This window comes from Necator americanus, chromosome III, assembly GCF_031761385.1.
Source record: "Necator americanus strain Aroian chromosome III, whole genome shotgun sequence".
Taxonomy (NCBI): domain Eukaryota; kingdom Metazoa; phylum Nematoda; class Chromadorea; order Rhabditida; family Ancylostomatidae; genus Necator; species Necator americanus.
This window is the reverse complement of record NC_087373.1, coordinates 27,817,139-27,842,731: the sequence shown is the minus strand read 5'-3', so window position 1 is coordinate 27,842,731 and position 25,593 is coordinate 27,817,139. Positions and strand designations below refer to the sequence as shown.

At 39.3% G+C, this 25,593-nt stretch overlaps 3 protein-coding genes across 5 annotated transcripts; all 3 read left to right on the top strand.

Annotated features, from left to right (window-relative positions):
- Positions 1-11,973: 11,973 nt before the first annotated feature.
- On the top strand, positions 11,974-12,240 carry RB195_011152 (uncharacterized protein; the record flags this gene model as incomplete). Its single annotated transcript, XM_064192455.1, has 1 exon — positions 11,974-12,240. One exon carries the CDS (start codon positions 11,974-11,976, stop codon positions 12,238-12,240), a length of 267 nt encoding a protein of 88 aa, XP_064050038.1.
- Positions 12,241-12,849: 609 nt separating this feature from the next.
- Positions 12,850-13,620, top strand: RB195_011151 (uncharacterized protein; the record flags this gene model as incomplete). The annotated part of the gene is made up of 1 exon (XM_064192454.1): positions 12,850-13,620. One exon carries the CDS (start codon positions 12,850-12,852, stop codon positions 13,618-13,620), a length of 771 nt encoding a protein of 256 aa, XP_064050037.1.
- Positions 13,621-17,846: 4,226 nt separating this feature from the next.
- Positions 17,847-24,692, top strand: RB195_011150 (uncharacterized protein; the record flags this gene model as incomplete). Of its 3 annotated transcripts, XM_064192453.1 has the most annotated exons (18): positions 17,847-18,000; positions 18,218-18,315; positions 18,371-18,490; positions 18,586-18,712; positions 18,772-18,847; positions 18,910-19,025; positions 19,351-19,445; positions 19,844-19,929; positions 20,131-20,227; positions 20,410-20,493; positions 20,694-20,789; positions 21,079-21,205; positions 22,467-22,571; positions 22,669-22,784; positions 22,838-23,037; positions 23,486-23,555; positions 23,706-23,832; positions 24,601-24,692. In XM_064192453.1, the coding sequence occupies 18 exons, from the start codon at positions 17,847-17,849 to the stop codon at positions 24,690-24,692; spliced, it is 1,986 nt and encodes a 661-aa protein (XP_064050035.1). The 3 variants fall into 3 exon arrangements, with proteins under 3 accessions (XP_064050035.1, XP_013301351.2, XP_064050036.1); XM_064192452.1 differs by lacking the exons at positions 17,847-18,000; positions 18,218-18,315; positions 18,371-18,490; ... (1 more) ...; positions 18,772-18,847; positions 18,910-19,025 and having other exon boundaries at positions 19,344-19,445; XM_013445897.2 differs by lacking the exons at positions 19,351-19,445; positions 19,844-19,929; positions 20,131-20,227; ... (7 more) ...; positions 23,706-23,832; positions 24,601-24,692 and having other exon boundaries at positions 18,910-19,048.
- Positions 24,693-25,593: the final 901 nt, after the last annotated feature.

The window sequence follows — 25,593 nt, the reverse complement described above, 5'->3', positions numbered from 1 at the left end:
TATATTGCCACTATCGTTAGTGATATCATTTTTATTACTACTATTATTATACTGTAAACTATTTCCAGGAAGAATAGAGAATATAAAAGAAAAGAAAAAAAACCGCAGACATGGAAATTTGACTAGATAGCAGAAAAAAGAGATGGAGGAGAATGAGTCTTACCAAATCATTTTATCATTTACTGAGCGTAATAAAAATACATTTGAAAACCTTTTTTTTTATTTCATGATAGAATATTTTGAATTTTGCTTCGGTTTTCAATTAGGATTACTCTCAATCAAAGTAGACTACATCTCGTAAAAGGGTAATTTGTGATTTTAGACCGGAATGAAACGGATGACTTCTAGAAAAAAAAACCAACCAATTCTGGAAAAGATCCAGATCAAAAGAAAAGAAAGGAACTGAAATATGATAAAGAAATCGAGGAGAAATTCAACGAAAGAGTCAAGAGTGGCAAAAAAAAACAAGATCGGAAGGGCAAACAGCGTCACGTCAAGACGACGTCAACAGAAAATGATGCTAAAAAAGTAGGAGGTTGCGTAGCGAATTTCTAGGTTAACCTAGGAGGTCTTAACGTAGCGCCGATCCACGCGATAAGAGGAGTTTACGGAGCGAAAAACGATAAGCGGTTCCTGACAAAAACTATCTCTCGTAACGTAAACATAAAACACGCACGCGGACACACACATACACCGAGACTCACTGGACTCGCTGGTCGTAGATCATCGCACTGGAACGACCTTCGTTTCGTCGGATTTCGACGTGGAGGACGCATGCGCGTTTCGCACTAACATCAGCAAATTTCACGTGAATTTGATTAAAAACGTAGCCGATGGACGTAATCACGTAGAGCAAAGATCACATCATGCGAGCAGCAATCGGGGCAATACCGTATCTAGTCTCCTTTCGATCAGTGAATTTAAAGTCTTTTATGCAAACATTCGTCGGCGTTTCACTTCGCAGATAACTCTGCTACGTCGCACTATAACTCCTTTGTCATCGACATTATTCTTGAATGGAATTAATGGATTTGCAGGATTTGTTGCCTGCGTAAGCATATGCAGATATGACGTCTAGGTTCACTAAGCATATCAAAATTATGCTGTTTGAATAAGATACAGTATTCCTAGAATCCTTAGATTCATAGAACGTAAACTCGCATAAATAGTTCCCTAATTTTATTATTACTTTTTTTCCTACCCCTTATCTTTTATCACCATAAAAAAGACAGAGCACAGCTGAGCGCATGATATTCTCTATGTAGTTAGTCTTTGCCATGTGTGATTGTTGTTTGTCCGGTCGAATTCTTTTGCCAAAAATTGTAAAAAATAAATAATTAGTAAATAATTGTAGGTAAGTAATAAAATAGTGATAATAAATGAATAATGCTGCGAATAAATGAACAAATATGTATTCCCTAACTCTCCTACTCTCAATAAACATATTTTCCTTAGACCTAAATATGTACTGATTTATTCTGGCAAGAAATAAGCATGACACCAAACACCTGTAGAATACGGTATGTTTCACCAAAAAACACATTCCAGAATATGTCAAAACTAACGAATTGACGTCAGATAATGTCATAGATCACAAAGAAGGACCAGATCGCAAAGCAAATGAAGATTTCGAACAAAAAACAATTTTAGTTTTAGCGATTTGTTGAACTAGAATTTGCTATGTGTTTTCGAGTCATTGCGTGATCATCTTCCACTGGTAAACGTCTTTCAGAAAAGCTAAAATATTCAAATGAACGCAATTTGAATGATGAGGTCGCAAATTTCGCTCAAGCGTCTATAACACCCTCCTTTCCTTCATCAGACCTTCCCTAATTCGAATTTTTCCATACATATAGCATCGAAGACTATTTTGTATCTTTTTTCCTGGGAAATAATAATAAATTAATTAGGTAGTAATAAATAACATGTAATAATGCAATAATAATTAGAAAAAATATGACATATAATAAAATAATATATTGTATAATATGTATAATGATAATAAAAATGACTTCTAACCTATAATCAACAACAAACATGAATATAAAACATACAAAAAAGGAGAAAATAAACGTAAACAACATGTATGAATATAAAATAAATGAAATGTAAAAATATATAGTGTTAAGTGATTTTTGCTAGGAAATAAAAAACAAATAACCAAGACAATGTTTCCTGTGGCTGGTTAAGAACTATCTGCTCCAAAGTGTGTAATGGCGTGAGTAAATCGGAACATTTTCGTTTTATTGTAGGAAAAAAAAACAAGGAAAAAAATCTCGAAATGACGGTGCTGTTGTCCTTTATAGATGACATGTTCCTAATAGGATGTGATGGGTAGAACAGATTGACGCGAATTTCAATTAATGAACTGCCATTCCAAATTGACATCCGTGGCCGACATTCTCTTTTCGTTTCAAAATCCGAGAATTTTGACAAAGAAACGTTTTTTTCTTGTAAATACATAGGATATAAATCAACTTTGAAATAGTCTATAAATGTTTTAGATGAATGCGTTCCGAAAAAAGCGCAGAAAATCGGAAAATCAGAAGAAAAACTAATGAAACATATCGATGAGCCAAAAAAATAAAAAAAAGCTTTTACTTTTCTGGATGTACTTAAATGCGCTCTCAAAATTCAAAAATTCCTTCGAAATTGATTCGAGCATTCAGTATGATACCACCCTGAACACCCTCACGATCTCTTAACTTACTTGCTTACCTGATAGGCACTGCATTAACAGCAATTTTTAAATTTTTTTCGAAATATGGCGTAATGTTTCGTAAGAAGTTGCGTAGCGGAAAATTCTACAACTTTTATTTTTTATTTATTTATTTATTTGGGAACACCTGGAGGCGTGCCATAAAACAGAAGCAAGAAAAAACACACCCCACCAGGTTTCGTCCCTGATTTTTGTTATTCCGCTACGATTTATCCCGTTTTTTCCTGATCAAACGTGATTTTCCGTGTCTGTGCACGTATGGCACGGTTTTTGTTACTGTGGATCATTGTAGCTGATGAATGAAACAAGTGACGAGTCTAATGCAGACACACGACAAAGGAATGACACAGAGACCGCAGATCTTTGACTGCACTGTAGGGAGACGCACAAAAAGATGAAATCTGCTGCAAGCTACTTCCCTAACCGGGGTTTTCGGCTACATATACAACCTCTTATGAGGAGCCCTTATGAGGAACGTAGCGGTCCTCAACGTTATCGACGGAGGCAGCAGACGATGAGCGAACACTATCAACGATAAGTAACTAGTCCTCGCCTTATTCAGCTACGCACGATCGAGCTGATAACAAAAAGAAATGGCGAATTGAAGATGATGATAGTTTTTAGTTTCTGAGCAATTCAGGAAATCAACAGCGGAACAGTTTGGAATCGTACGAAAGAAATACGACTCCTTAGAAGGAAGTATGATCAAAGAAAGCCAAGATCAGTGGTGCGAAATCAGAACTCAAGTTGTAATCCTTTTTTTTTAAATCAATGCAAAAAAGGTCAGTGAAGGGGATCAGAGGATTGCCCCGGCTCTTTTTACATTTAAAGAGTGCAACGTTTTTAGAGGCCGTGGAGAGGGCTATTTTCAATTTTTGCATTCTCGAAGTATCGTAGTAGTTTTTGGAAACCATTAGTGAACAAAGTTCTCTTAACACTTTGCAACTACCACTAAAATCCAGAAAACAAATGGATCGGGAGCGCATATGTTCATGCTCAGTCTAACCGATGAAACGAGTTCACCTCGAGTTTTGCTTTATTTTGTACGAGTGACCGTGATCAGTGCATTCTATTTATTTCCATTCTGAATTTGAAGATCACTTCTACAGTACTCCTAATTTTCAGATCAAAAAAACTTTCACCGCTTTTTGCGCTTGATGTCTATCAAAAATCGCCTAATGTTTTAGACCGAGTGACAGCGGTTCGCTTCCTGTTTAAGACAGGCAAAGAAGAACGTAGGTGTTGAGCAGAGAAGGGGTGTGCGTTTTGGCAGACGCGTCGCGGTCACACGGTTGAAAATATTCAGCGAGTGTTCTGGACGTTTATACATAAAATGATATCTTAGATATGTCACTATATTACGGTAGGAATAGATTTAGTCCACACAGCTATTTGCTTCCTTGAATTACCATTAAACCTAGAAAAATACACTTTTACATATTTGCCTCACACAGGTGGTCTTGCAAATCAGGGCAGAAATCCTTAGAATATAATTTAGGTTGGTTGGACTTACACAAACATTTGGTGAATGAATAGTTTATGGTTAAAACCAGTTCCATGATTCGTCGAATAGGTTGATTGATTGATGATTTGATTGGTTGATTGATTTTAAATACCAAAAAATACAAATGTCTGAGGATTGTATAAATATTTCATTTGTTATCCTTAAATATTCATTAAAAGTCTTTTTTTTTACTCTACAGCGATACTTGTGGTCGAGAAATTCACATGATTTTTATTCCATAACATGTTTTAAATTTTGAAGGCAATAGAACAATTCCCCACCCAATAAATCTCAATATATGCTACGAAAACAAGTCTGCGGAAACTCTTTCAAGTTTTCCTGCTTCTATCGCTATCTATCGTACTTACTTACTTTACTTTTATGCTGTACTTATTTATTTTATTTACTTTTTTTATTGTTGTGACAAAACTCTTTTACCTTCTTTTTTTCTTTTTTTTTTCAATTTCCTTTTTCTAACAGATCTGCTCTTCAGTTCCCGATAGCTATAGCGAGAAGTTCCAAGCAGCTTCGCTCAGAATATTCAAGATTTGGGCAGAGAAAGCGGTCGACAAGACACAGCCGTTTACCATGTAGTTTTCTCAGGAAAAAAAATTGTTGAGAATGCTTTAATTGTTCTTAAGGTGTGAACATTAGTGCAATTACCCTAATAACTGCTAAGTAACTGCGAACAAACTGCTGTGTTAGAGCCGTTAATTACAAAATTGTGATGTAACGCTTGTGAGCTTGTTTTGCCTTTATCCCTAAACACGAGATGATTTCCACGAATATCACATAATCAGCTTGAACGGATTTTGTTCTGGAAATAAGAGGATTGAGCGAAAGAATTCATCATTTTAATGAATTAGAAGAGAAAGAAAGAAAGGAAAAGAAAAACATTGGAGATTCATTTAAGAAAGTATTGACACGTTCCACACATTACGTATGACATGATTCATCCATTTCGGCTTGGAAATGAAAGACGACGTTTCCAAAACAGACGACGTGAGCAATCAATCAATACGCATCGGTTTCATTATGGTCAACGTGCATTTTAACAGGGGTGGGCTCGAGACTCTTCAACTAAGATTTCTCATCAGAACTATGGAAGGAAAGGATAATTTATTAAATTAAATAGTAATGAAAGCTACCGTAACTATACTAATTAATGATGCTGCAACACAAAGATTATTTATTTTTTATTTATTTACTCATATACACCAATGGTGCAGCAAAAAAAAAGAAAACACACTTTGTCTGAGCTAGAACATAAAGAAAGCTATTATTTGTTAATTAAGATTAATAAGTTGGAGCATTTTAAAAAAGCTATTATTTGTTAATTAAAAATAACATTATACGTGACAACAGAAAAAATTGGGGAGAAAATTTAGAAAAATTTAATTTATTAGGTGTCTATTTTTGGAAAAAAAATTGATTTTTGAGTTGAGAGATTGAGAGATAAACTCGGTGAGTTTTTACTGAAAATTTTCGCTACCAGCTGGCTTATTCCAAGCCAAGCCTTCCACAAATTATCTGAGAACGCGATCGTTTCTCTATGAGGTATTTATTGTTTTTACGAGTCTCAATCGTGAACAGGTTTCAATTCGAAGAAAGGAAGCATTAAATTGACACAGAAAAAATGAGTGCTTTCCTTTGCACTTTTATTCGAAGCAGGAACTTCTGAAACGGCATGGGACATCTTTATTGTTTGCAATAAAGGAATCAACATGAACAAAAAAAACGCAGCCAGAAGATAACAACTTCCTTAAGTTTAGAGTCTGTCATTTATATTGAAAAGGCATCAAAAACCTTTGAAAAAAAAACCTCGAACGATAAGAGGAAGTTGAAAAACGCAATGGAGATTACATTATGACTAATGGTTAGGTTATTGTTGTTAGATTCTGGAAAAAAATCTAAATGAATTAATTGAAAGAAATGGCTAAGTGCTACTCCTTAATCCACACATATATAGCAAAAAGAACTCTTGAAGATCTTAGAGAGGACATTCAGACTTATTTCTTTAACGACAAGAACATTCACTGCGAAGAAACTACAAATAAAATCAAAAACGGTGGAATCAAGGAATCTAAGTCCAGAAAGTTGAAGAAAAAATCGAAAAATTAACTGAGTATCGCTAGCTTTTTCTGAGAGTATGGAATAAACGCTTCCTATTAGAGGTCATTTTATGATAATGTCTCACTTATGAGAACGATTACAATTACCATAAAAATGCAATATTTGGCGTCCGTACATCGATAGAAGGGTTCATGGTGAAATTGAAGGATCGTGGGAATTTCTCGTGGAAGAGTAGATGCAATTTCTCAACGACTGCTCTTCTCAAGGTCATTAAGATAGTACCACTAAGAGTAAGATAAGTTCCGGGATTTTATCTACTCAAAAGGGTGAAAATTTTAAAAAAAATGAAGTTGATCTCAGGAGATCCCCAACAAAAATGAGCTCAATGAAATGTTATCTGATTTGAACTACAGATTCAGAGCTTGGCTTGCGGGATCTTGAAAAAGGAGCGATAGGAAAAAAGAATTGAAGAGAATAGCTACGGGAGCACTCCGCCGTCAAACCTTCCACCTATCGTAGCGCTCGCTGAGGATGGTGAGAACCAGTTTCGAGGCACGAGTCATCGATCAGGAAAACAAGCAACTTTGATACGGACAAACATGGATCCCTGATGTGCAGGATGTGATGAACGAAATTTCGTCACCGGTTACGGCCATGAAACGTCAACGGCAAGAAATCAATAGCAGTTGTGCAAAAACTTTTGTTGTATGCACAAATACTCTCATGAATCGGTAGCATTGACCATTTATGAAGAGATATAGGCAAAACTCATTTCAAATTATTGAAATATGCGAAGAGAACAACGTTTGAAATTATTTTAAGCGATAAAAATTAGAAAAAAAATTAAAAGGAAAAATACCCAATAAATTTGAAACTAGGACCGAACCTATTGAAAAAGTAAAAAAATTCATCATGCAAATTTTCAGATATTATTTTTGTTGTGATTTTTAGGCGCAAATCAATGAAAAAATCACCAAGAATTCTCCATCAACAGTGTCGTCGTCAATAAGGTCCGAAACTTTTTTTCCGAAATGTTTTTCGGTTATTTATTATATCATTTATCAAGTTATTTAGCACGTGAGACTTCCTCCGAATTGCTCTTTTCGTGGATTTGTGTTTTTTTCTCTTGTTCATTAGTCTACTCGTCTACATACAGCATTCTAATAAAAAGTTGTAAACACAAATCATAATAATTTATAAAATTAAAACAAATAGATGATGAACACGTGGGTTGACACATGTTTAACCATTGTGAAGTGGATAAATGGATAAATATGTGCTGAAAAAAAACGAAAGGAAGATTGTAGAGAACGACAGAGGAAAGCGATTCGAAAGCGACTGAATGAATGAAGGAACGATAGAAATAATGGATGAATGAATGAATGAATGAATGAATGAATGAATGAATGAATGAATGAATGAACGAATGAATGAATGAACGAATGAATGAATGAATGGATGAATAAGTGAATGAATGAGTGAATGAATGAGTGAATGAACGAAGGAATGAATGAATGCAAAAACAAAGAGATGGATGGATGAATGAATGAAAAGAAGAAGTGAAAGAATGAATAAATGAATGAATGAACGCGCGAATGAAGGAAAGAAAACCTTTGTAAACGTAGTCAAATAACGAAATGAACCATAGTGTTATTTCTGAAAGTACTCATAGTGAGTAGAAAATGGTTTCTGAAGTCTAAACATTTTTTGAAGTGCTGAATTTTCGTACTGATCCTAATACTAATGATATGGCCGATTCAAACAACAAAACGTTAGCGTTTGGTGGATTTGAATTGTAAACATTTTTGCGTTAAGAAAAAAAAGACTTCTCCGGTTAATCGTTTATCAGCGATAAAACCCTTAGCATGCACAGTTCTTTATACCTTAGCTTCCTCCGGAAAATGAAGAGAGCTAGAGAAAATTTCTTACGGTGTTTGATTTCTATTGGCAGTGTTAGTGAATGAAACGAAAACTATCTCAGTTATTCAGTTTTCATGGATTTTTTTGTAACTACTTTTTTTTTGCTATAAAAAGAACGTCCCTTAGCAAATACCCAGCGATGTTACTGTGGATGCACGTTAAATATTCCTTGTTGTGTCTCAGAAGTCGAGCTGCCGATCAATAACTGGGGACACTGTATACAAAAAAGTAACCAGGTACTCTGTTAGCGATTGATGCAAACCAATATAATAAGGGCTATAATATAAATAATAATATAATGTAATTGTAAACGCGACAATAATGTAATGTAATATGAACAGTAACATGATATAATGTAATTATAAATATAATAATATGTATTAAAATATAATAATAAAAATATACTGTACTAAACTAGTACTACTATACAAATAATATACTAGAAATATACTAAAACACAATAAATATAACAATATCTGATAAAAACTAATATAAGAAATAGTGATTCTACTTCTACAAGATTTGAATTATAATAGTGGATTTTTTGCAAATATTCAGAATTATAGACCCTTTTTTCTGAAGAAATATTGTAACCATCGCTATTACAGAACGAATCAATCAACGAACATGTTGTGATTTTCTTCTTCGTTCGCACTGAAAATACGCCGGTTTGAAGGCAATAAAAAGGCTGAAGAATAGTTTATCGCGGAGAGTTTTCAACGACGACGGCACCCGGCCGCGATGGTCGTTGGCCTGAATGGATGCCGTGAGTCACCGGGGGTGTCCGATGGGAACTTTGCATGGATTTATTACCAGTCAACAAGATTGTTTCCCTCCATCATTCCTCGTCGTGGGAGTTCGGCAGAGTTTCAGGAAATGGTGGGGAGGTTAATCGGCTGGGGCGAAATTTCTGGGTATCACACGGATGTGAGAGCGAGCGTAGGTGTGAGTTCAAATCGATGCTAACGAGGTGAGCGCGGAGACTGTATGACCCAGCGAGATTTGTCTCGGCGAACAAGGTCTTTCGGACACGGGGACACGGAGGACAGGACATGCGGCGTGAGCGGCGCACGCCTATCAGTCGCACCATCGTGGCGTGGATGAGCGCTGGCCATCGCGTGGTCGGTTTCATCTGAATCAATCAGAAGAATTCAGTTGATCTCTACTCTACAGTCATGGCAGAATCTGCGGCTTAATTCTAGCGCTTCTTTTTTTTATTTTTTTAAAATCATTAATTATTTATCGTTGTCAATTATTCTATTCTTCTAATTGGAGAATAGCGAAAAAATCTGCATTATTGAGTTTTTCTCTCAATTTTTTCTTGTGAAAGCAGGAGTTAAGCGCAAAAGTCGTAACTACTTCTCCAAGTCCCCTATTTTCAATTGATATGTTTCGCGAGACAAGCACACCCACAAAAATTCAATTTCTCAGCACTTTTTCTCTTCCTTTCCTTTCTTTTTTACGGAAAGATCCGTAAAAATGTAGCCATACACAATGATTACATACAGCTGTTTGCCACATCTAAAAATACCACTTATAAATATTCAAAAGTTTTGAAATAGGGGAAAAAGCTCAACGGGAATTCAATGGATCTGTCCACAAAATGAAAGGAATGAGTTCATCACTGTAAGATGAAAATTCTTGAGTCATCATTAAGATCGGATGATTTTTGGTGTGGTATGAACACATCAAGGGAATATTTCTCAAAAACGATAACGGTCAAACAATAGGGTTCATGTATCTATCTTAGGATTGCTATCCATGAACACTGAAAAACCGAAGGGGGCCGCGCACTCGGCTACTATCACGCGCTCTTACCTTTACAGAGTGGGCGCTAGAGACCAAGGGGTTTTTTAATACCGTATTTCGAACGAATCCAAACGGTAGTTCAGTGGAATTATTTATTTTATATATTGTATAAATATGTAATGCGAACAGAGGAAGGTGTCAATGAATGGAACGACGGAATGAGTGGGCAGAGCGTTGTATGCCGCGCTATGACTCTGGGATAAGGATGCTCTAGGATACAAGAAGTTAAGCCACCAGAAAAACCAAATCCGCTAAGCTTATTTTATACCACGGTCCTTTTGCGATCATTGGGGTCAATGTTAAACTTGTCATAAGATGGGAATTTAAGAATAACTTGCACATAATTAAATTCCTCTTTTTGAAATCCATCGAAAAACCGGCATAATCTTCAGGAAATAGCCAAATGGGGTCAGATATCCGCCAAAAGAAAATAATTTTAACTCGACTTAATGTGTGTTTGTTTTGTAGTTGAAAAAGTGTTCAGGGACTCAAACCGCTACATTTCATGAGAACATTGGAAAATTGTAGAACGCAACCATATGAAATGGTAGGTTTCTGTGCAGTTCTAGTTTCAATAAAATAAAAAAGGTGAAAGGAATGCGATGGTATTTTCGTACCTTTAGGAGATGAAGAGATGAATTCAGAAGAAGATGCTCCGCTGCAATGGTCGAATGAAAATAGTAAACAAACTCTGCATAAATGTCCTAAATTCAATAATATCGATGCGTTGGTGAATGTATTATACAACGACGACACACTGCCAACAAACATTCAGCGACTACCGACTTATTAAGCCTAAGCAGAACCGGCCTCTCTAGAATTCGTATTTTCTGCCCAGTTTGGATAAAATTGTCAAAACTTATACTACTGTATTATCTCCAAATCACTGGTGCCGATAAATGCTGCTGTTGCAGTTGGATTCTTAGGTTCTATGGCGTGAGACATCAGTTTTTTGCAAATAGAAAAATCTGTACAAAAGCTAAAAATAAGACAAAAGTGGAGAGTTGTTGCGATTTGAAAACATACAACACTACGATTCTCGAGATGCTCGCCTTAGAGAATGGGTACTGTAAATGCTTTTTTGGATTCTTCACTGTTATCTCAAGGATGAATCATTCCTCTGCAAATTCACTTTCCTCGATCGATGACCGTGTAGGTATGTTTTTTTTTGTCGCCGTGCGCAGCATCTGTGTAAACCAACCAATTGGTTTTGTATGTGCACTCCGTTTACAGAAGTTTTCATCTATGGTACGCGCAATACAGGTTACGTCCAAAACGGTGCTCGCGAGCGTATAGTTGGGTCAAAGCGACCTGAAGATCGGTGCAGTTGCGTAAGCGGCTGCAGAATTCGAAGAGGCAAAGCGGTAGCTCATTTATAAAGGCGCGAAACTAACGACGTTGGATACGCTGTGAGCAGAGATAGATTTCGGGCGTTTACTACAAGTATGAGTGTTGTCCTGTTCGACTCCTCCCCTCCTGAAGACGGCCCTAGTTCCGAGAAGGTCCGTTGGAACCCGCCATCCCTGCACATATGCCAACTGCGAGCGATCGATCGAAAATCGATGAGTTCTCCTCAACAACCTATTCGAGTAAAGACAATGAACAGCCTGCTAAGGAAACCGGAGAATGAAGAAAGCTCGTTCCGACGTACCCCGTAAGAACTAAAAATGTTCCTATGTACGCCTTTTTTCAGGACGATCAAAGGCATCATCCCACGAACACCTCTGGGGTGATGCCTTTAGGAGGAATTGAGCGGAGCCACGCTAATATTCTCAATCTACATCCGTAACACTACATTCGTCCGCAGAGACCCCAATATCATCAGTTTGGTGATTCGCTGCATCTGTGCTCTTTTGTTGATGATTTGTGTTAGACTTAAGATTAGCATACCACGAATCTGATAAGATGAGGGAATTCGTGGGAAAAACTAGAGACGGGTTGTAAGTAGATGGAAATCATTACGGAGAGGTTCTACTCGAACCTTTTCCGTTCATCAACTCCTGTGTCAAGCCCAATCATCCCCACTGGCGAAGCTCCACCACGGATTCTCCCTTCGGAAGTACGAATCGCTATCAAGAGCAAGAAACCTGGCACAACCCCCGGACCTGATTTTATATCAGCAGACTTTCTTCGTGCTGGTGGCCACCCGCTTCATGTAATCTTAGCAGCGCACATGACATCTTACCTTCAGAAAGAAAGGATCCCAGACCAGTAGAAGACCTCGCGAACCGTTCTTATCCTTAAGAAAGGTGACCGAGAGGACCTTCGGAACTACCGTCTGATATGCTTGCTGAGCGTGTTGTACAAAGTATTCACCAAGATCATCCTCACTCGCATATCTAGGACGCTGGATGAAGCCCAGCCTCAAGAACAAGCTGGATTCCGCCAGGGGTTCAGCTGCTTGGACCACATCCAGTTTCGAGGGTCATAGAGGTTTGCCGGGAATACCGCCTGCCCCTTGTTCTAACCTTCGTCGACTATGAGAAAGCCTTTGACAGCGTAGAAACGAATGCAATACTGTCAGCGCTGGTCGATCAAGGTGTGGACGCGTCGTATGTGAAGACATTAGCCAATTGCTACGATCGATGCACGACTATGATACAGCTTTTCCACCGCCCTCTCACCATACTCACCCTTCATTGGAAAGGGGGAACGACAAGGCGATACTGTATCGCCAAAGCTGTTTACGGCTGCATTGCAATGGATAATGAAATCACTTACCTGAGAAGAAAGGGGTATACGTGTTGATGGAAGATTTCTCTCGAACCTTCGTTTCGCGGACGACATCGTTCTCTTTTCGAGCAGTACCAGCGAAGCAGAAACGATGCTCAACGAATTGAACGAAGCAGGGAAGAGAATTGGACTACGAATAATCAGAAAGAAGACACAGTTCATGAAGAATGCCTACTGCGAGGACGGAGGAGTACAACTTAAAGGCTCCATAATCGTGGAAACTTCGTCATACGTATACCTCGGACGTTCTATGAACATGGAAAACGACTTGAAGGAAGAACTGAATAGAAGAATGAGAGCAGCATGGGCAGCATTCGCAGCCGTCAGGGAAGCTACGGACCAACTGAGGGACCAGGATCTTCGTGCCCATCTGTTCGAGTCGACAGTCCTTCCAGCGCTCTGTTACGCAGCGGAGACGTGGGCAGACACCGCGGCCACGTCTAGGAAGCTACTTACTACTCACGGAGCCCTTGAGAAGTGTCTGCTGAAGTTTAACCGGCGTACACAACACCTAGCCGGTCTTCGTAGCTCCGACATAAGAGGAATGTCCCGTCTTCGCGACCCAGCGGAATATGTATCGAAAGCAAAACATAGATGGGCCAGTCACATCATGCGAAGAATCGACGGTAGATGGACTAAAAGAACGCTAGAGTGGATCCCAAGGGACGCTAAACGTCCCCGAGGGAGACCGCCAACGAGATGGGGTGACGTGTTCGCTGCACGGATGGACCAGCTGAGAGCTCAGCTGGATACGGCTCAAGGACCTCGTCAACGTCACTCACGAAGCTTGAGAACATCTTGGATGACAATGGCGAGGGAACGAAACGAGTGGAAGAGATGCTGGGGCCCGCACTTCCAGTGAAGACGGGCCATCTACGTATCTAAGTAACTAGAGACGAGGTTGCAGATTGAGGGATCCGGGGTGGTTCCGCTCATGTGTCATTAGTCGTCGTGAAAAACGACGTGGGAACCGCCTTAGTTGCTATGAGGCACCTTAGAACGAGCCTTTATGTACACGTTCCAGTCCCCTCTGCACCCCATTCCTTTTTTTACTTGAAGTGGCTGGTGAGAAGACATCACAGGCCTTCGACCAATTGCACTTGGATGCGACGCCTGCACAACGGTGGCGCGTAGCAACTGAAATCGTCGTTAAAAACAAACTGTCCTTTCCACGTCCTTCTTGCGACGATTAGGGAGAGATGAGCAGAACCACACCGGGTCGAAGAATCCACAATCTCATCGCTAGCTCTTACCTCAGGTTCCCTCACCACGTAAGATTCGTGGTATGCTGCCTTCAAAACTTTGTGTCCGTAAACTGCGAGAAAAAATTAAATTGCTGTGCAGTAAATACTGGTTACTTAGACAGATCAGTTATAGAATTTGGATTATAGGATTGGACAATGAGCATTTGGATTTTATTACGCAACTGTATTGAAAAGAAAGCAAAGACCTTGTACAATATATTTCCGATTTAACTGTTAGATGGCACTGCCTCCTGTTATCGGGTCTAAACGATCTGAAACTCGCCGCAGTTACGTAAGCAGATGCGTAAGCGGCGTAGTGGAGTTAGCGGATGGGATCATCGCTGGCTTCACTTGGATTGCAGCGATGAGTGGAGCTAGAAAGGGTCCCAGTTCGATCGGAACCACTACCTCCATCGCGCTTCATCGAACGCTGACGCTTGTGCAACTGCATCAAGCTTAAAGTCGTTTTGAGTGGACTAGATCTGCATATGCTTTTCTAGTCAACTCGAAGAACATATACTTCTTCTCTTCAAAACATCTCATCATTTTCAATCATAAACTTCCACGAACTTCCCTGGATTAAGTGATAAACTCACAAACCTTTTCTGAATCCCAGCATTTTCTCCTGTAAGTTCCACTTTTCGAGTAACTGACAATGTCTCGGAAACTATCGCAACTAGAACCTCGAGTCACTCACCTTCTTTTAACCGTGTTGAAGGAAGTCCTTTCCACATAACACTCAGAATTCGCCTATGAAAAGAGGTTTCTGTGGTAACGGCACTTTCTTCTGTTTCTTGAAGGGTGGAGACGGCGATTGGAATCAAGGTGGGACTATGGCGAACTGCAGTGGCGGTAGCGGGGACCTTTACACGACCGCTATGCTCCATTGCGCCGCTTCCACACCTTACTTCTCACCGACGTCGATGAATTGGTACCACACTTGTCTGGTAGGATAGAACCGTTGACTTGATATTTATTCCCCGATAGTGTAGACACACGCTCGTAAACATCATACGATTCTAAGTTGAAGTGAACGTGTTGGCGCATCCCAAGCGGATTGATTGGCACTCCGTATTCTCTTCTGTGATTTTCTTCTCATTTATCTATTACCTAGGGGTTAGATAGCACCCACGTTTACCTCTATTTGTAGGGTAAGTATGCCAGCATTCCGCAGTTCTGACCCTTGGATGTTTAACTCTGATTTGTTACCTAACCTAAGCTAAAGAAGAAACGAAAGCAAAACGAGCACGCTCATTCGATTGATGCCGTAGTATTTAAGTATTGCTTCCATAAATTTTGAAGGTTCCAGATGTTGCTTGACTCTAAGCAATTGGTTTGACATTCTAGGTAAGAGTAGCACTTCTTCACTCCTTTCTTGTTTGAGCACGCCTAAAATGTTCAGCGATTCCATTTTGCACCCCGATTCAACTCTCTGCGTCTACTGGTTTTGAACTTTTATCCGGGGACGGAAAGAGGCGTTTGGCAACTGATGTAAATGGGTCGCCCATAAACGTCGTGGCTCACCTTCTCAAAACTTGCGAAGCTCCCAGGCAGACATCCCTCCTTCACATATCTACTTATTTTGATGCCAAGCTATTCAGGATCTCTTATAATCGTACGGAATTAGTCAGTTCTCCTCATTCATCTTCTTCTCATCCGTCCTCTTTATTTTTTTCAACTGTTTCGTTCTCTATTCAATTTTTCTCTGTCCCTTACTGGATTTCTTTCACTTACTCATTTGAACATTCATTAACGCTCAGTTTAGCACTCCATTGAGTTTAATAGATCAAAAATTAGTAGGCGTTAGTGGATCCGAACATTTGTAACACTTCAGCAGGATTGAAATTCATCAGACAGCTTGAACTTCGGCCTCTCCTCTACGGACATACGGTCAAGCAGGAAATCCTAAGGTTTAAAGGCATCACTCCACGAATCTGAGGTGGTACGGATTCCAGGTGGAGTATTCGTATACGGGATGGGAGACTATGGAGAGGAGGGTGATTCCGTCCATTTCTTCCTAATTGCCGTAAAAAACGGCCCGAAAGATACGGCTTCAGGCGTTCTGGCGCACTATTTTCTGCAAGGAGTTTGACTGCAGCGTGCCAGCCTTGTGCGGCGCCGCCTCTTCCAGGCCGTTTTTACGCTAATTAAGAAGAAATGGACGGAATCACCTTCCTCTCCATGATCTACGACCCCGTATAGGGACTCTCCACCGGAAATCTGTACCACCCCAGATTCGTGGGGTGATGCCTTTAAATCGACACCAAACAGCTCCAGGGCACGTACCATTTATCCTCGGTTGTGAATCCGACGGAAGTGAAACCGTCGACCTGTTCTTTCCCCAATAATTCTATCTAGAATTATTTGGTTGCTATCAAGGCAGAATACCATGAATCTGACGTGGTATCGATTTCCCATGGAAAGCCTCTATTCGGGGTCGTAAATTGCGGGAGCCACGTGGTTCAGCTCATCTCTTAGTGATCGTTTTAAGAAAGGACCTGGGAATCGCTTTAGTTCCGTTGCGTTACAGGTCCATGTACGTGGAGGTCCGTTAAAAACGCGCCTCTACGTCCATGTTCCGTTCCCCTCAGCAGTCTATTCATTAGTTTCACTTGAATAGGCCGGAAGAGGAGACCTCATTATCCTCGGAGGCTCGCTTGCTGATGTGACGCGTTGAAATGCAAGCCGTCGTAGAAAAAAGGCGGCTTCCAGAAAGACCTCTAATGGAAAACATAGAGTTAAAGGTGTAGACCACGACAATGGACGTAGCCGCACTCAATCCCTCCTAGTCGTCCTGAACAACGGCGTGGGAAACGGCTCTTGTTCCTACGTTTTTTACGTCCTACGTTTGTTCCTACGATGTGCGTGGAAACGCTTCACCATTGTGTACGTGCTGTGTCCACGAGCGAGTGGTTGAAGATCAATGAGTCCTTCTCACCAGCCTATTTAGGTAAAATCAATGAATAGGCAGCTGAAGGAGCCAGAACGTGTACATGGGAGTGACTGCTGAGTAAGTTCTAAGTTCGTAGGAATAAAAGCCGTTTCCCACGCCGTTTTTCAGGACGACTAAGAGAAATTGAGCGGACCATGCTCATATTACTAATCTAAACCGCGGAAACCTATGTTTTCCGTGGTTATTAGCCGGTGTTCCTCCACTACTTCAATTTCGTGATACGTTCTCGTTAACTACGCAAACTGGGTGCGTAACTTCGTTACAGGAGCCTAGGCAACTCGGATTGACGCGGTAGAAGTGGATAATGAGATCGAGGCAAGATCTTGGTGCAGCCGGACTGCAGGGACGAGTTATGGTCTCACCCCGACCGCAGCCGCCTACGCAACTGCACCAAGTGTCAGGTCGCTTTCACCCGACTATGACACGGGTGCATATGTATTTCGTGTTGCTTTGTGAGTTTATTCGCGAGCTAATTTTTATGAAATACCAGTGTATCCACCCGAAAAGCATTTAGCCGATATAAAGCGGTTACCCGGTTGAATAGATCATATTGTGTGTGGATTCAGGATTAAATCGCCTACTTCAGTTAGATGGTGCAAATGCACCAACGACTTTAAAATTTCGACTTGAATGCGTGTTTACATGGTTTATTTTGTTTTTACAAGCGGATTTGTAGTTATGGCTACTTTAATGTTCTAGTTTCTTGTTGTTTCACTTTTTTTATGCTGCTATCTGCTTCAGTCCCTCGCTCACCGTGAAAGTTACCAATTCACACGCCATCGACATGCGTTCCCACGATGAGTTCGGTAAACATGGGCTCGGTTTTTCGTGCGTTCCACTGTTGGCGGCGTTTCCTTCCGCTGTGTGATTGCCCGTATTGATCGTTTTCGAATGACATTCATTCCTCTTCTGGTAGCGCTCGCATGCTTACTGTGTCATGCGGACGCAAAAATTGACCACAACCGCGACCGACAGGTGGATAAAACGGAGAAGGGGCAGATTTTGACCCAGAAACACGAAGAACCTGATCACTATCAAAAATCATGTAAGTTTTTTTTTCAGAGACAATTTAGCACTTTAGGAAATGTTAAAAGTTCTAGAATGAAAGATCCTTAGAAGAAAAGCTGCTGCATGCGTGATTTTTGGAGTAGAATCACTGTTTCGTCGTAGAATTTCGCTTTTCCTGCATGATATCTTATTTTCTTACTTTGTTTCTTGCTCATTTTCCTTATATTTCCGTGTATGAGGGGAATATTACACAGATACTGAGATTTTCAAGTCGAAACGAAGAGATCAGATTGGAGCAATCGAATCGATCGTTAACATCGAAGAGTCGAAAAGAAGGCATTATGTTGAAGAAGTGTGTTGTTCCCCGTTTTATTTGATTTCCTCGATTTATGTATTGTTTTGTGTAGGTGGTCAAAAATGTGAAGCTAATATTGGAACAAAATCGTGAAACCCTGGAGCGAATCGGTCATCGAAGCACCGACCCATTTCCCCATAACAGCGAAACATTGAAAAATGCTTTGTCAAAGGTAGGACGGTTTTTAGGTGTCTCCCGAATAATTCCAATAGGATTGATGGAGTTTTTGTCTCCTTAGTCCCCTTATCTGTTGTATCCTTGTTTCAGGTTCTTGAAAACATCGCCTTTTTTGCTGACCTATCTGTAAGGCTCCCGTTTCTAGAGAAAGTGATGCACAAAAATCGTAAACTCCGAACAGTGGTCGTATGGGCTTACAACTATGCAAAAGAAAGCGGTAATTTGCTTCCTCCTTTTTCTTTGGGTTCTACTAGATCTTGATAAAGCCTGTTTCAGGTCTCTGTGACAGTGCAACATATAAAGTTCTGGATTTGATGGCACAACAACAGGAAATTATTCCCAGATCCGAAAAGTAGTATCTTTCTTTGGTATGATATATGTTTTTTTTTCTTCTAATATTTGCTCATGTTTTAGGTTCGTAAATCCTTACGATAAAGAACAGGCCAAGAACCGGCTGAATGAACTTGCACGTAAAGAACAGCAAAAGCGAAACGAAGAAAAGCAGAAAAAGATGGCGAAGAAAAATAAAAGTACGTCCAAAACTGAACTCTAGTCGTTGATTGTGCTGTTATTCACTTATTGTTAGCAGAACTTGTTGCCCATATCACTTACCCTGTTAATAACTTATTCGTTTGCGAATGGAAGTTCTTCTTTTGAATATGCTCCTATCATTTGTACACGTGTCGACTGGTGCTTCTAGTGGTATTCAAATAAAACTTTTATTTGCGTGTGATCATTTGCATCAACTGGTGTTTCACATCGTTCATCTACATCTCTTCCATTGAATAATAACGAAGGATTTAAGTTGCCTATTTTGGAGGCATTGAGAGATTCATAGTCCTCTTTAGATGACAGAAATCACATTGAAAGAGTTGAAGGATCTCGCCGACGACAATGAAATCGACTTATCTGCTCGAGGATTGACCTCAGTTCCTAAATCATTGCCGCAGGTACTGTACGTTTTAACACACGAACACTTGTAATAGTTGTCCCTGCCTAAGCTACACTCAACACAGCAACACTCAGCTAGATTTAAAACATCAATCATTTGTTTTATTATTATTTTTCGTTACATGATAAAGCACGAGTGCACACACCCACTGACACGGTATTAGGGACGTGTACTGTTTCTTTTCCAACACAAGTTAGAGAAGTTATGTAAGGGTATGTAAGCACTTGGGTGAGGTTATGGAAAGGGAAACAAAAGAACGGAGAAAATTCTGGTTATTTTCAATGGGCCACGACAATTGGTGAATATTCCATGCTAGTCTTTAGCAAATTAAAAAAAAAATGTTGATATGTCTATCGTTGTGGTTTTCAACTCACTGATCTTTTTTTTGAAATTTAGGTCCCACGTTTGACTCATATCGATCTCGGGTCAAACAAAATTACATTCTTGCCTTATTCGCTATGTGCAATGACTCGACTTGTGAGGTAATTGTATTACAGTTTTTCTAGTTTTTTTTCTAACTTTCAGTTAGGAAAATCTGTTACATACTTCTACTGGTAGTCAGTGGTATGAAATACATTTCTTCGTCGTTTGCGTTCAATCCGACGCGGCCGAACCAGTTGTTCAGCTGGTCTTCCAGAAAAAAGTCGATTTATATCCATTAAAGCCAAATCTCTGCATTACAGGCTGGAGTTGGGCAGCAATTTGATTGAACATCTTCCCGACAATATCGGAAGTCTTATTCATCTGGAACATCTTGATCTCTACAATAACCAAATCGAGGTGTGTTTCTCCTACTTCCTTTTTCTTCTATGAAGTAGTAAGCTTTGAAGGGCCCAGAAGATGTGTTGCCCGGCGTTGTGTTATCTGTTCTACTCCGAATCTTTCTTAGTACTTTTCTGCTCAATCTGGCACGATCACTTCTCTTCACGAACTTTTTTTTTTGTACATACATACATTTTTAGGAGTTACCTCTCTCATTTTCTAACCTCAACGCATTGAAGTGGCTTGATCTGAAGAAAAACCCTCTGGTCCCGGAATTGCTCAAGGTAGTTTGAGTGTTTATTTCGCACTTTCTCGTCATTCTATTGGACATTAACAGATATACTAGTCTTTTCTATCGATTTCAAAAAATTGCGACTAAAACGGGACTTTTATTGCATTAAAGTGCAGTCCATAAACTGCAACTTCGATTATTAAGAGCTTTATTCAAAGATGATTTTGTTCGATACCACCCTAACCATAATAGGTAACCGGCAATTGTGGAAGCGAAAAGGAGTGTCGACAAGCTGCTGTTAACGTTGTTGCTTACATGAAAGAGTTGTCAAAAGCTCACGAAAACCAGGTTCGTGGATAAAAGTTTGCTTCAAAAGAACTAACTAAGAGTCATTGTTACTTATGTATGTAGAAGCATCATAGTTTATGTATGCTATAAAGGAGGAACGGAAAGTTGTCGAGCTATTAGTGCCGAGTACACAGCGGTGGTTAACGTATTGATTTCCCAGAACATAGTGCGTATCCTCACTAGAATCCCACTTCCATCCGGATTGCTCTTTTGCATTAGCTCGCTGCCATGATATAGGCCTAAAACTTGTGTCTTTATCTAATATGCCTGATTTGATTATTCTATGCAGATGCTGAAACAACAGAAAGTGAACGAAAAGATCCATGAAGTAAGAGAAGCCAAGGAACCTACTCACAAGAACAAGAAGAAACACCACAACAAAAAAGAAGAGCACCCTGGTGTTGTCAAGCACAATGGTACGGAATTTAAAATTTCCTTCATTTCTGATACATTCAATGTAAATTTCTTTTCGTGCTTTCGTCTTATTCAACTCATAGGATCAATTTTATGTCTGACAGTCTCGTTTTGAAACGGAAGGTTCTATCCACAACGCTTTAATCCCTAGCCATTCATCATTTTTATCCTCAAAATGACTCTTTTTTTCGTTAAAATTTTGTTTCAAGTTGAAACTTCGTTATTTTTCTTTGATCCATCTTTTTAAAGGTGGATTTCTAACGCGAGGCATTGTGGCCTCTCTCTTTGTTGCACTACTTTCCTAACGTACCGCACTTGATATTCAGTTTGTCGGAGCTTCTTGATTCTTATTTTTCTAATTACTTCTCAATGGAAAATTTATTTCGTTTTTTTTTTCGGATATCGCTTTCTCCTAGTTGATGAGTAATGGAGTCTTATGCTTTTCCAGTGTAATGGGGTTGAAGCACACGTGGGATTAGAACAAATAACAGAAGAATTGCTTTTATTTTTGTTTGCGTGGTACTTTGTTGATGCCTTTGATTACTATGGTTAGATCTATCTTCAAGTAGCATATTGAGAAATTGTTGTAGTCTATGTGTTACAGTACAGAGTTCGGGCTGCAGATTACGTTTGAGAGTTTTGAGGGTCAGAGATCTGAATTTGAGCGTGGCCATACGCATACTTGTAATCTACAACCCGAGATCTATAATCTTCCACAGAAACCCGAACGACGTCAATTCCGTCATATGCTGCCTTTAGTCATACTGCATAACGCTCTTCTAATGTTATGCGCAGTGACCGTTATCTATTTGCGCGTATATTGCGATAAAGAGATGGGTCATTCGGGCTGTGATTGATGGTAAACTGCCCGCGATCCGTCGTCGAACAGGCGCAGTTGGCACTTTTTGTTGCGTTCTTCAAAGTAACAGGCTTCTAAGCGAACTTTGAGCATGACAAGACAAAGTGAGTTCCTTGAAAACATCTCTGCAGATCTTTTCCTCAAGAATTTTGCTTGATAACTATTTTGTTTCCTAGTAAATACGTATTGAGAAGGTCAATTTTAATTTTGTGTAGAGTTTGTTTTACTAAAGTTCTGTCTTATATGGTCATCCTATATGTCGTTCTGCTATTGATTAGTTTGTAGAATCTAATGAGAGATTAGTTCAACTCAGTGTGCAATTTCATAGTTTCTTTTTCACAGTTTTGAAAATATTGGATGAATGTTCAGTTATACATTCTATTACTCTAATATTCTTCTTCCAGAAGTTTCGCACGCGAACAATAAGCCAAAATTCTCGCAAAAGGAACCGAGAAGAGAAAAGGAGGTGACTAAAACGGTCAAGACTCAACGAGGGTTCCTAGTCAGAAGTTTGTATTTTTGCCTTTTCCATCCATACCAATCCTTAGAGACTCTGTTTGACAATTTTTTGAACTAAAGTATTCTGCTATATTTCTATTATTTTAGTGATTCGGTTTCTCTTTAAATTCGGTCTCACATTCGGAATTTTTGCTGCGCTTGCCGCTACTGCTACGATTCTCCTAAATTGTGCTGATGGCGCTAAACATATTAAGGGTAGCAAGGTTAGTGTATTCTCAAGTGGCTTTTTTTTTATTCTTTCCATCTTTGTTTACAGCCGCTTTGTGCCGATTTAACGAAGCTGTCCGAGTTCAAGAGCCCATCTCCACAGTTCTCGACCAATGTTCGGAACACATATGGTGTTGTTTTTAGCAGCTACTATGGTAGGATACAACCAGGTCTGAGCGCAATCGAGCAAAAATGGAATGGATTCTACCGTGAATTTATCAAATCTGATATTGGAATCACTGTTGACAGGTGGCGTTTTCACTTTCTGTTTACTCTGCTTGTCGTTCCGTGATTTCATAAATTCAGTCTCTTTGTCTCACTTCTTGCCTCTCTATATCATCCATTTGCTTGCTAACGTTTGGCTTCATGCGGACTCTTTCTGGAAAAGGAGTTTTAATTTCTAAAATGAAAGTAATTCTGCTTAGTGGTAGGGGAGCTTAGCGCCAGTGCCTTTTTTTACTGCGGGAACGTTATATGGCTTCTAGATCCAAGATTTTTGTTTATTGAATCTTGAACGAAACATTTATTTTAACTACCTCAAAATTTCTTTCAGGAATCTCAAATTTTCACAAAATGATTTATTATTTTATTTTTTATTCACTTCCTTGGTTATAGTTGGATAAGCAACAGAGAGAAAAGCGATCTCAAGAGACTTTGCGAAGATATTAAGTGGTATTCCAAAAGAAAGATGTTTCAGATATTACCATAAGGTACATGGATTTGTTGTTGACATCTCTTTAAAAACGGCACGGTTCTTGGAAGCAAAGGTAGTGCATTTTTTTCTCTTTTTGTTTCTTTTGAAACTTTTCTATTTATTTTTTCTGGTGTAGAATAAAATATTTTCAGTGTCTTTGTCTACTTTGTCCCCTAATTTTTCTTTACTTTTCTTTCTTTTCTTACAATTGGATCTTTTACAGTGGAAAGTTATTCAACAGTGGTGGGAGAGGAGTGGTCGTGCACAGCTGGAAGGAGTTGTAGATACAGTTGAGGTTGCTGTTGGTGTGCTCTTCGAAATAGCAAAGGATATATTCAATTTGACAGCAGGTAGAGCTTTTATCATTTATTTTTTGTTTCTGTGCATTTTTTATATGAGTTTTTGTGTTTATCTAGTTTGTATTTTATTTTCTTATTTATTCTATTTTATTTTACATTTTAGTTTGTGAGATTTTATATTCACTAGCACAGGGTTGAACATAATCCACGAAAACAACTGAGTTGACGTTGTTATGATTTGGTCCCGTAACGGGAAAACAAACTTTTCCGGATTTAAAAGGCATATCGATTTAAGACATTGCAAGCTACTCGGAAGTTCCAATTGCTACACAAATTTCCTTTGAGCAGGCTAACGATTTCTTTGTTTCTCCGTGTCTTGCATCTTTTAGAAAATACCTACGTTGTTTTCGAACCTAGTTTGCTTTTTTGTTTTTAAAGAGTTTTTTTTTATTGTTGTCTTTTTATCCATCGGTTAAGCTATTGCAACTACTGGTTAACATTCTTTTTACTGTTGTTAGTCCGAAGTTATCACTGATTACGTATGGACAGATGCGATATTGTTTTCTTTTGATGAACTTGGAGAATCTTTTGACGAATGCATGCATCAGAGTTTAAGATTGATTAGAGTAGAATATTCTGCTTTTTTAATTTGCTAGTGACTGCCTCTCAAACATCTAGAAATAGAGAGGAGTTCAAATTATCAGGCAGCCTTTTTTCAAATTATTCAAATTAATTAGTCAATTTTTTTCAAAATTTTCAAATTATGCAAATTGATGCAGAATATTGAATCTCGGGAGCAACTCATAACAACTTTTACAGAAGCTCTGAAAGCATTCTACCACCGCGTCGAGGTGTTCGTCGCAAATTGGTCCAATCGCGGTCTTGCCAAAGCCATTGAAGCTGGTTTATAGATGCTATACCCCTTCAACTACTTCCCTGTTTCCACTTCGACCTTTGCCATGCTCACTTCCACGTGTCGTTTCATGTGTTGTTTACTTGCATGTTATTGTTTTTATTTATTGCATTTAAAATTTTTGGTCTATTATACCGATCATGTCCGCGGTGTTAGTTTGTTTTAGACCGGTTTTGTTCTGTGCTCTAGTGGAGCAGTGTTCAAAGTAAAGTATGGGTTTATGTGAAATCGCAGTTTTCGGAATTAAATACAGCAGCAGTTAAAATCAAGGTCCGACCTTACTTTTCTCCCGAGATTTTTGAAATTCGGAAGTGTTGACTACTTTGAGGGTGTTGTCTTTTGAATCATTAAAGAGGGTATAAGTAAATCAAGCGAACTCTTTGGTATGGCACTGACAATAGGGGAACGAACAGGGATCCAATACGAACTGAAAACGAATATTTCCTAGGCGACAGGAGCTGACCAAATTAAATGACGCAACATTGGTTGTGGAAGACGACTTTAATCGTGGTGTAACTTCGAGAGTGCAATTGTACTCGTGGGAACGTCGCTCGGCTCAGCAGCTCCACTGGACCTAGCACGGGTCCCATCAAAACCTGAACTGTTCACCCAATTCCACTGTCAGCTTGAACTCTAAACCAACCCGACCTTATTACAATCCTACACAGCCTGCCTTCATGTATTGCAGCGGCAGGGCGTAGCGGCGTATGGAATAGCATCCGAACACAACAATCAACCTAAATATTTGGACTTCTGAGAATTTACTCTGAGTACATAACTTTAAATTGCCTTTAAAAATGGTTTTGATCATAGTTTGTTTCGGTGTAACTCTTACACTCTTACAATTTTTTTTTCTGGAACTGTGGTTGCTGTGACTAATCCTGTAGTAACAGCGCCAA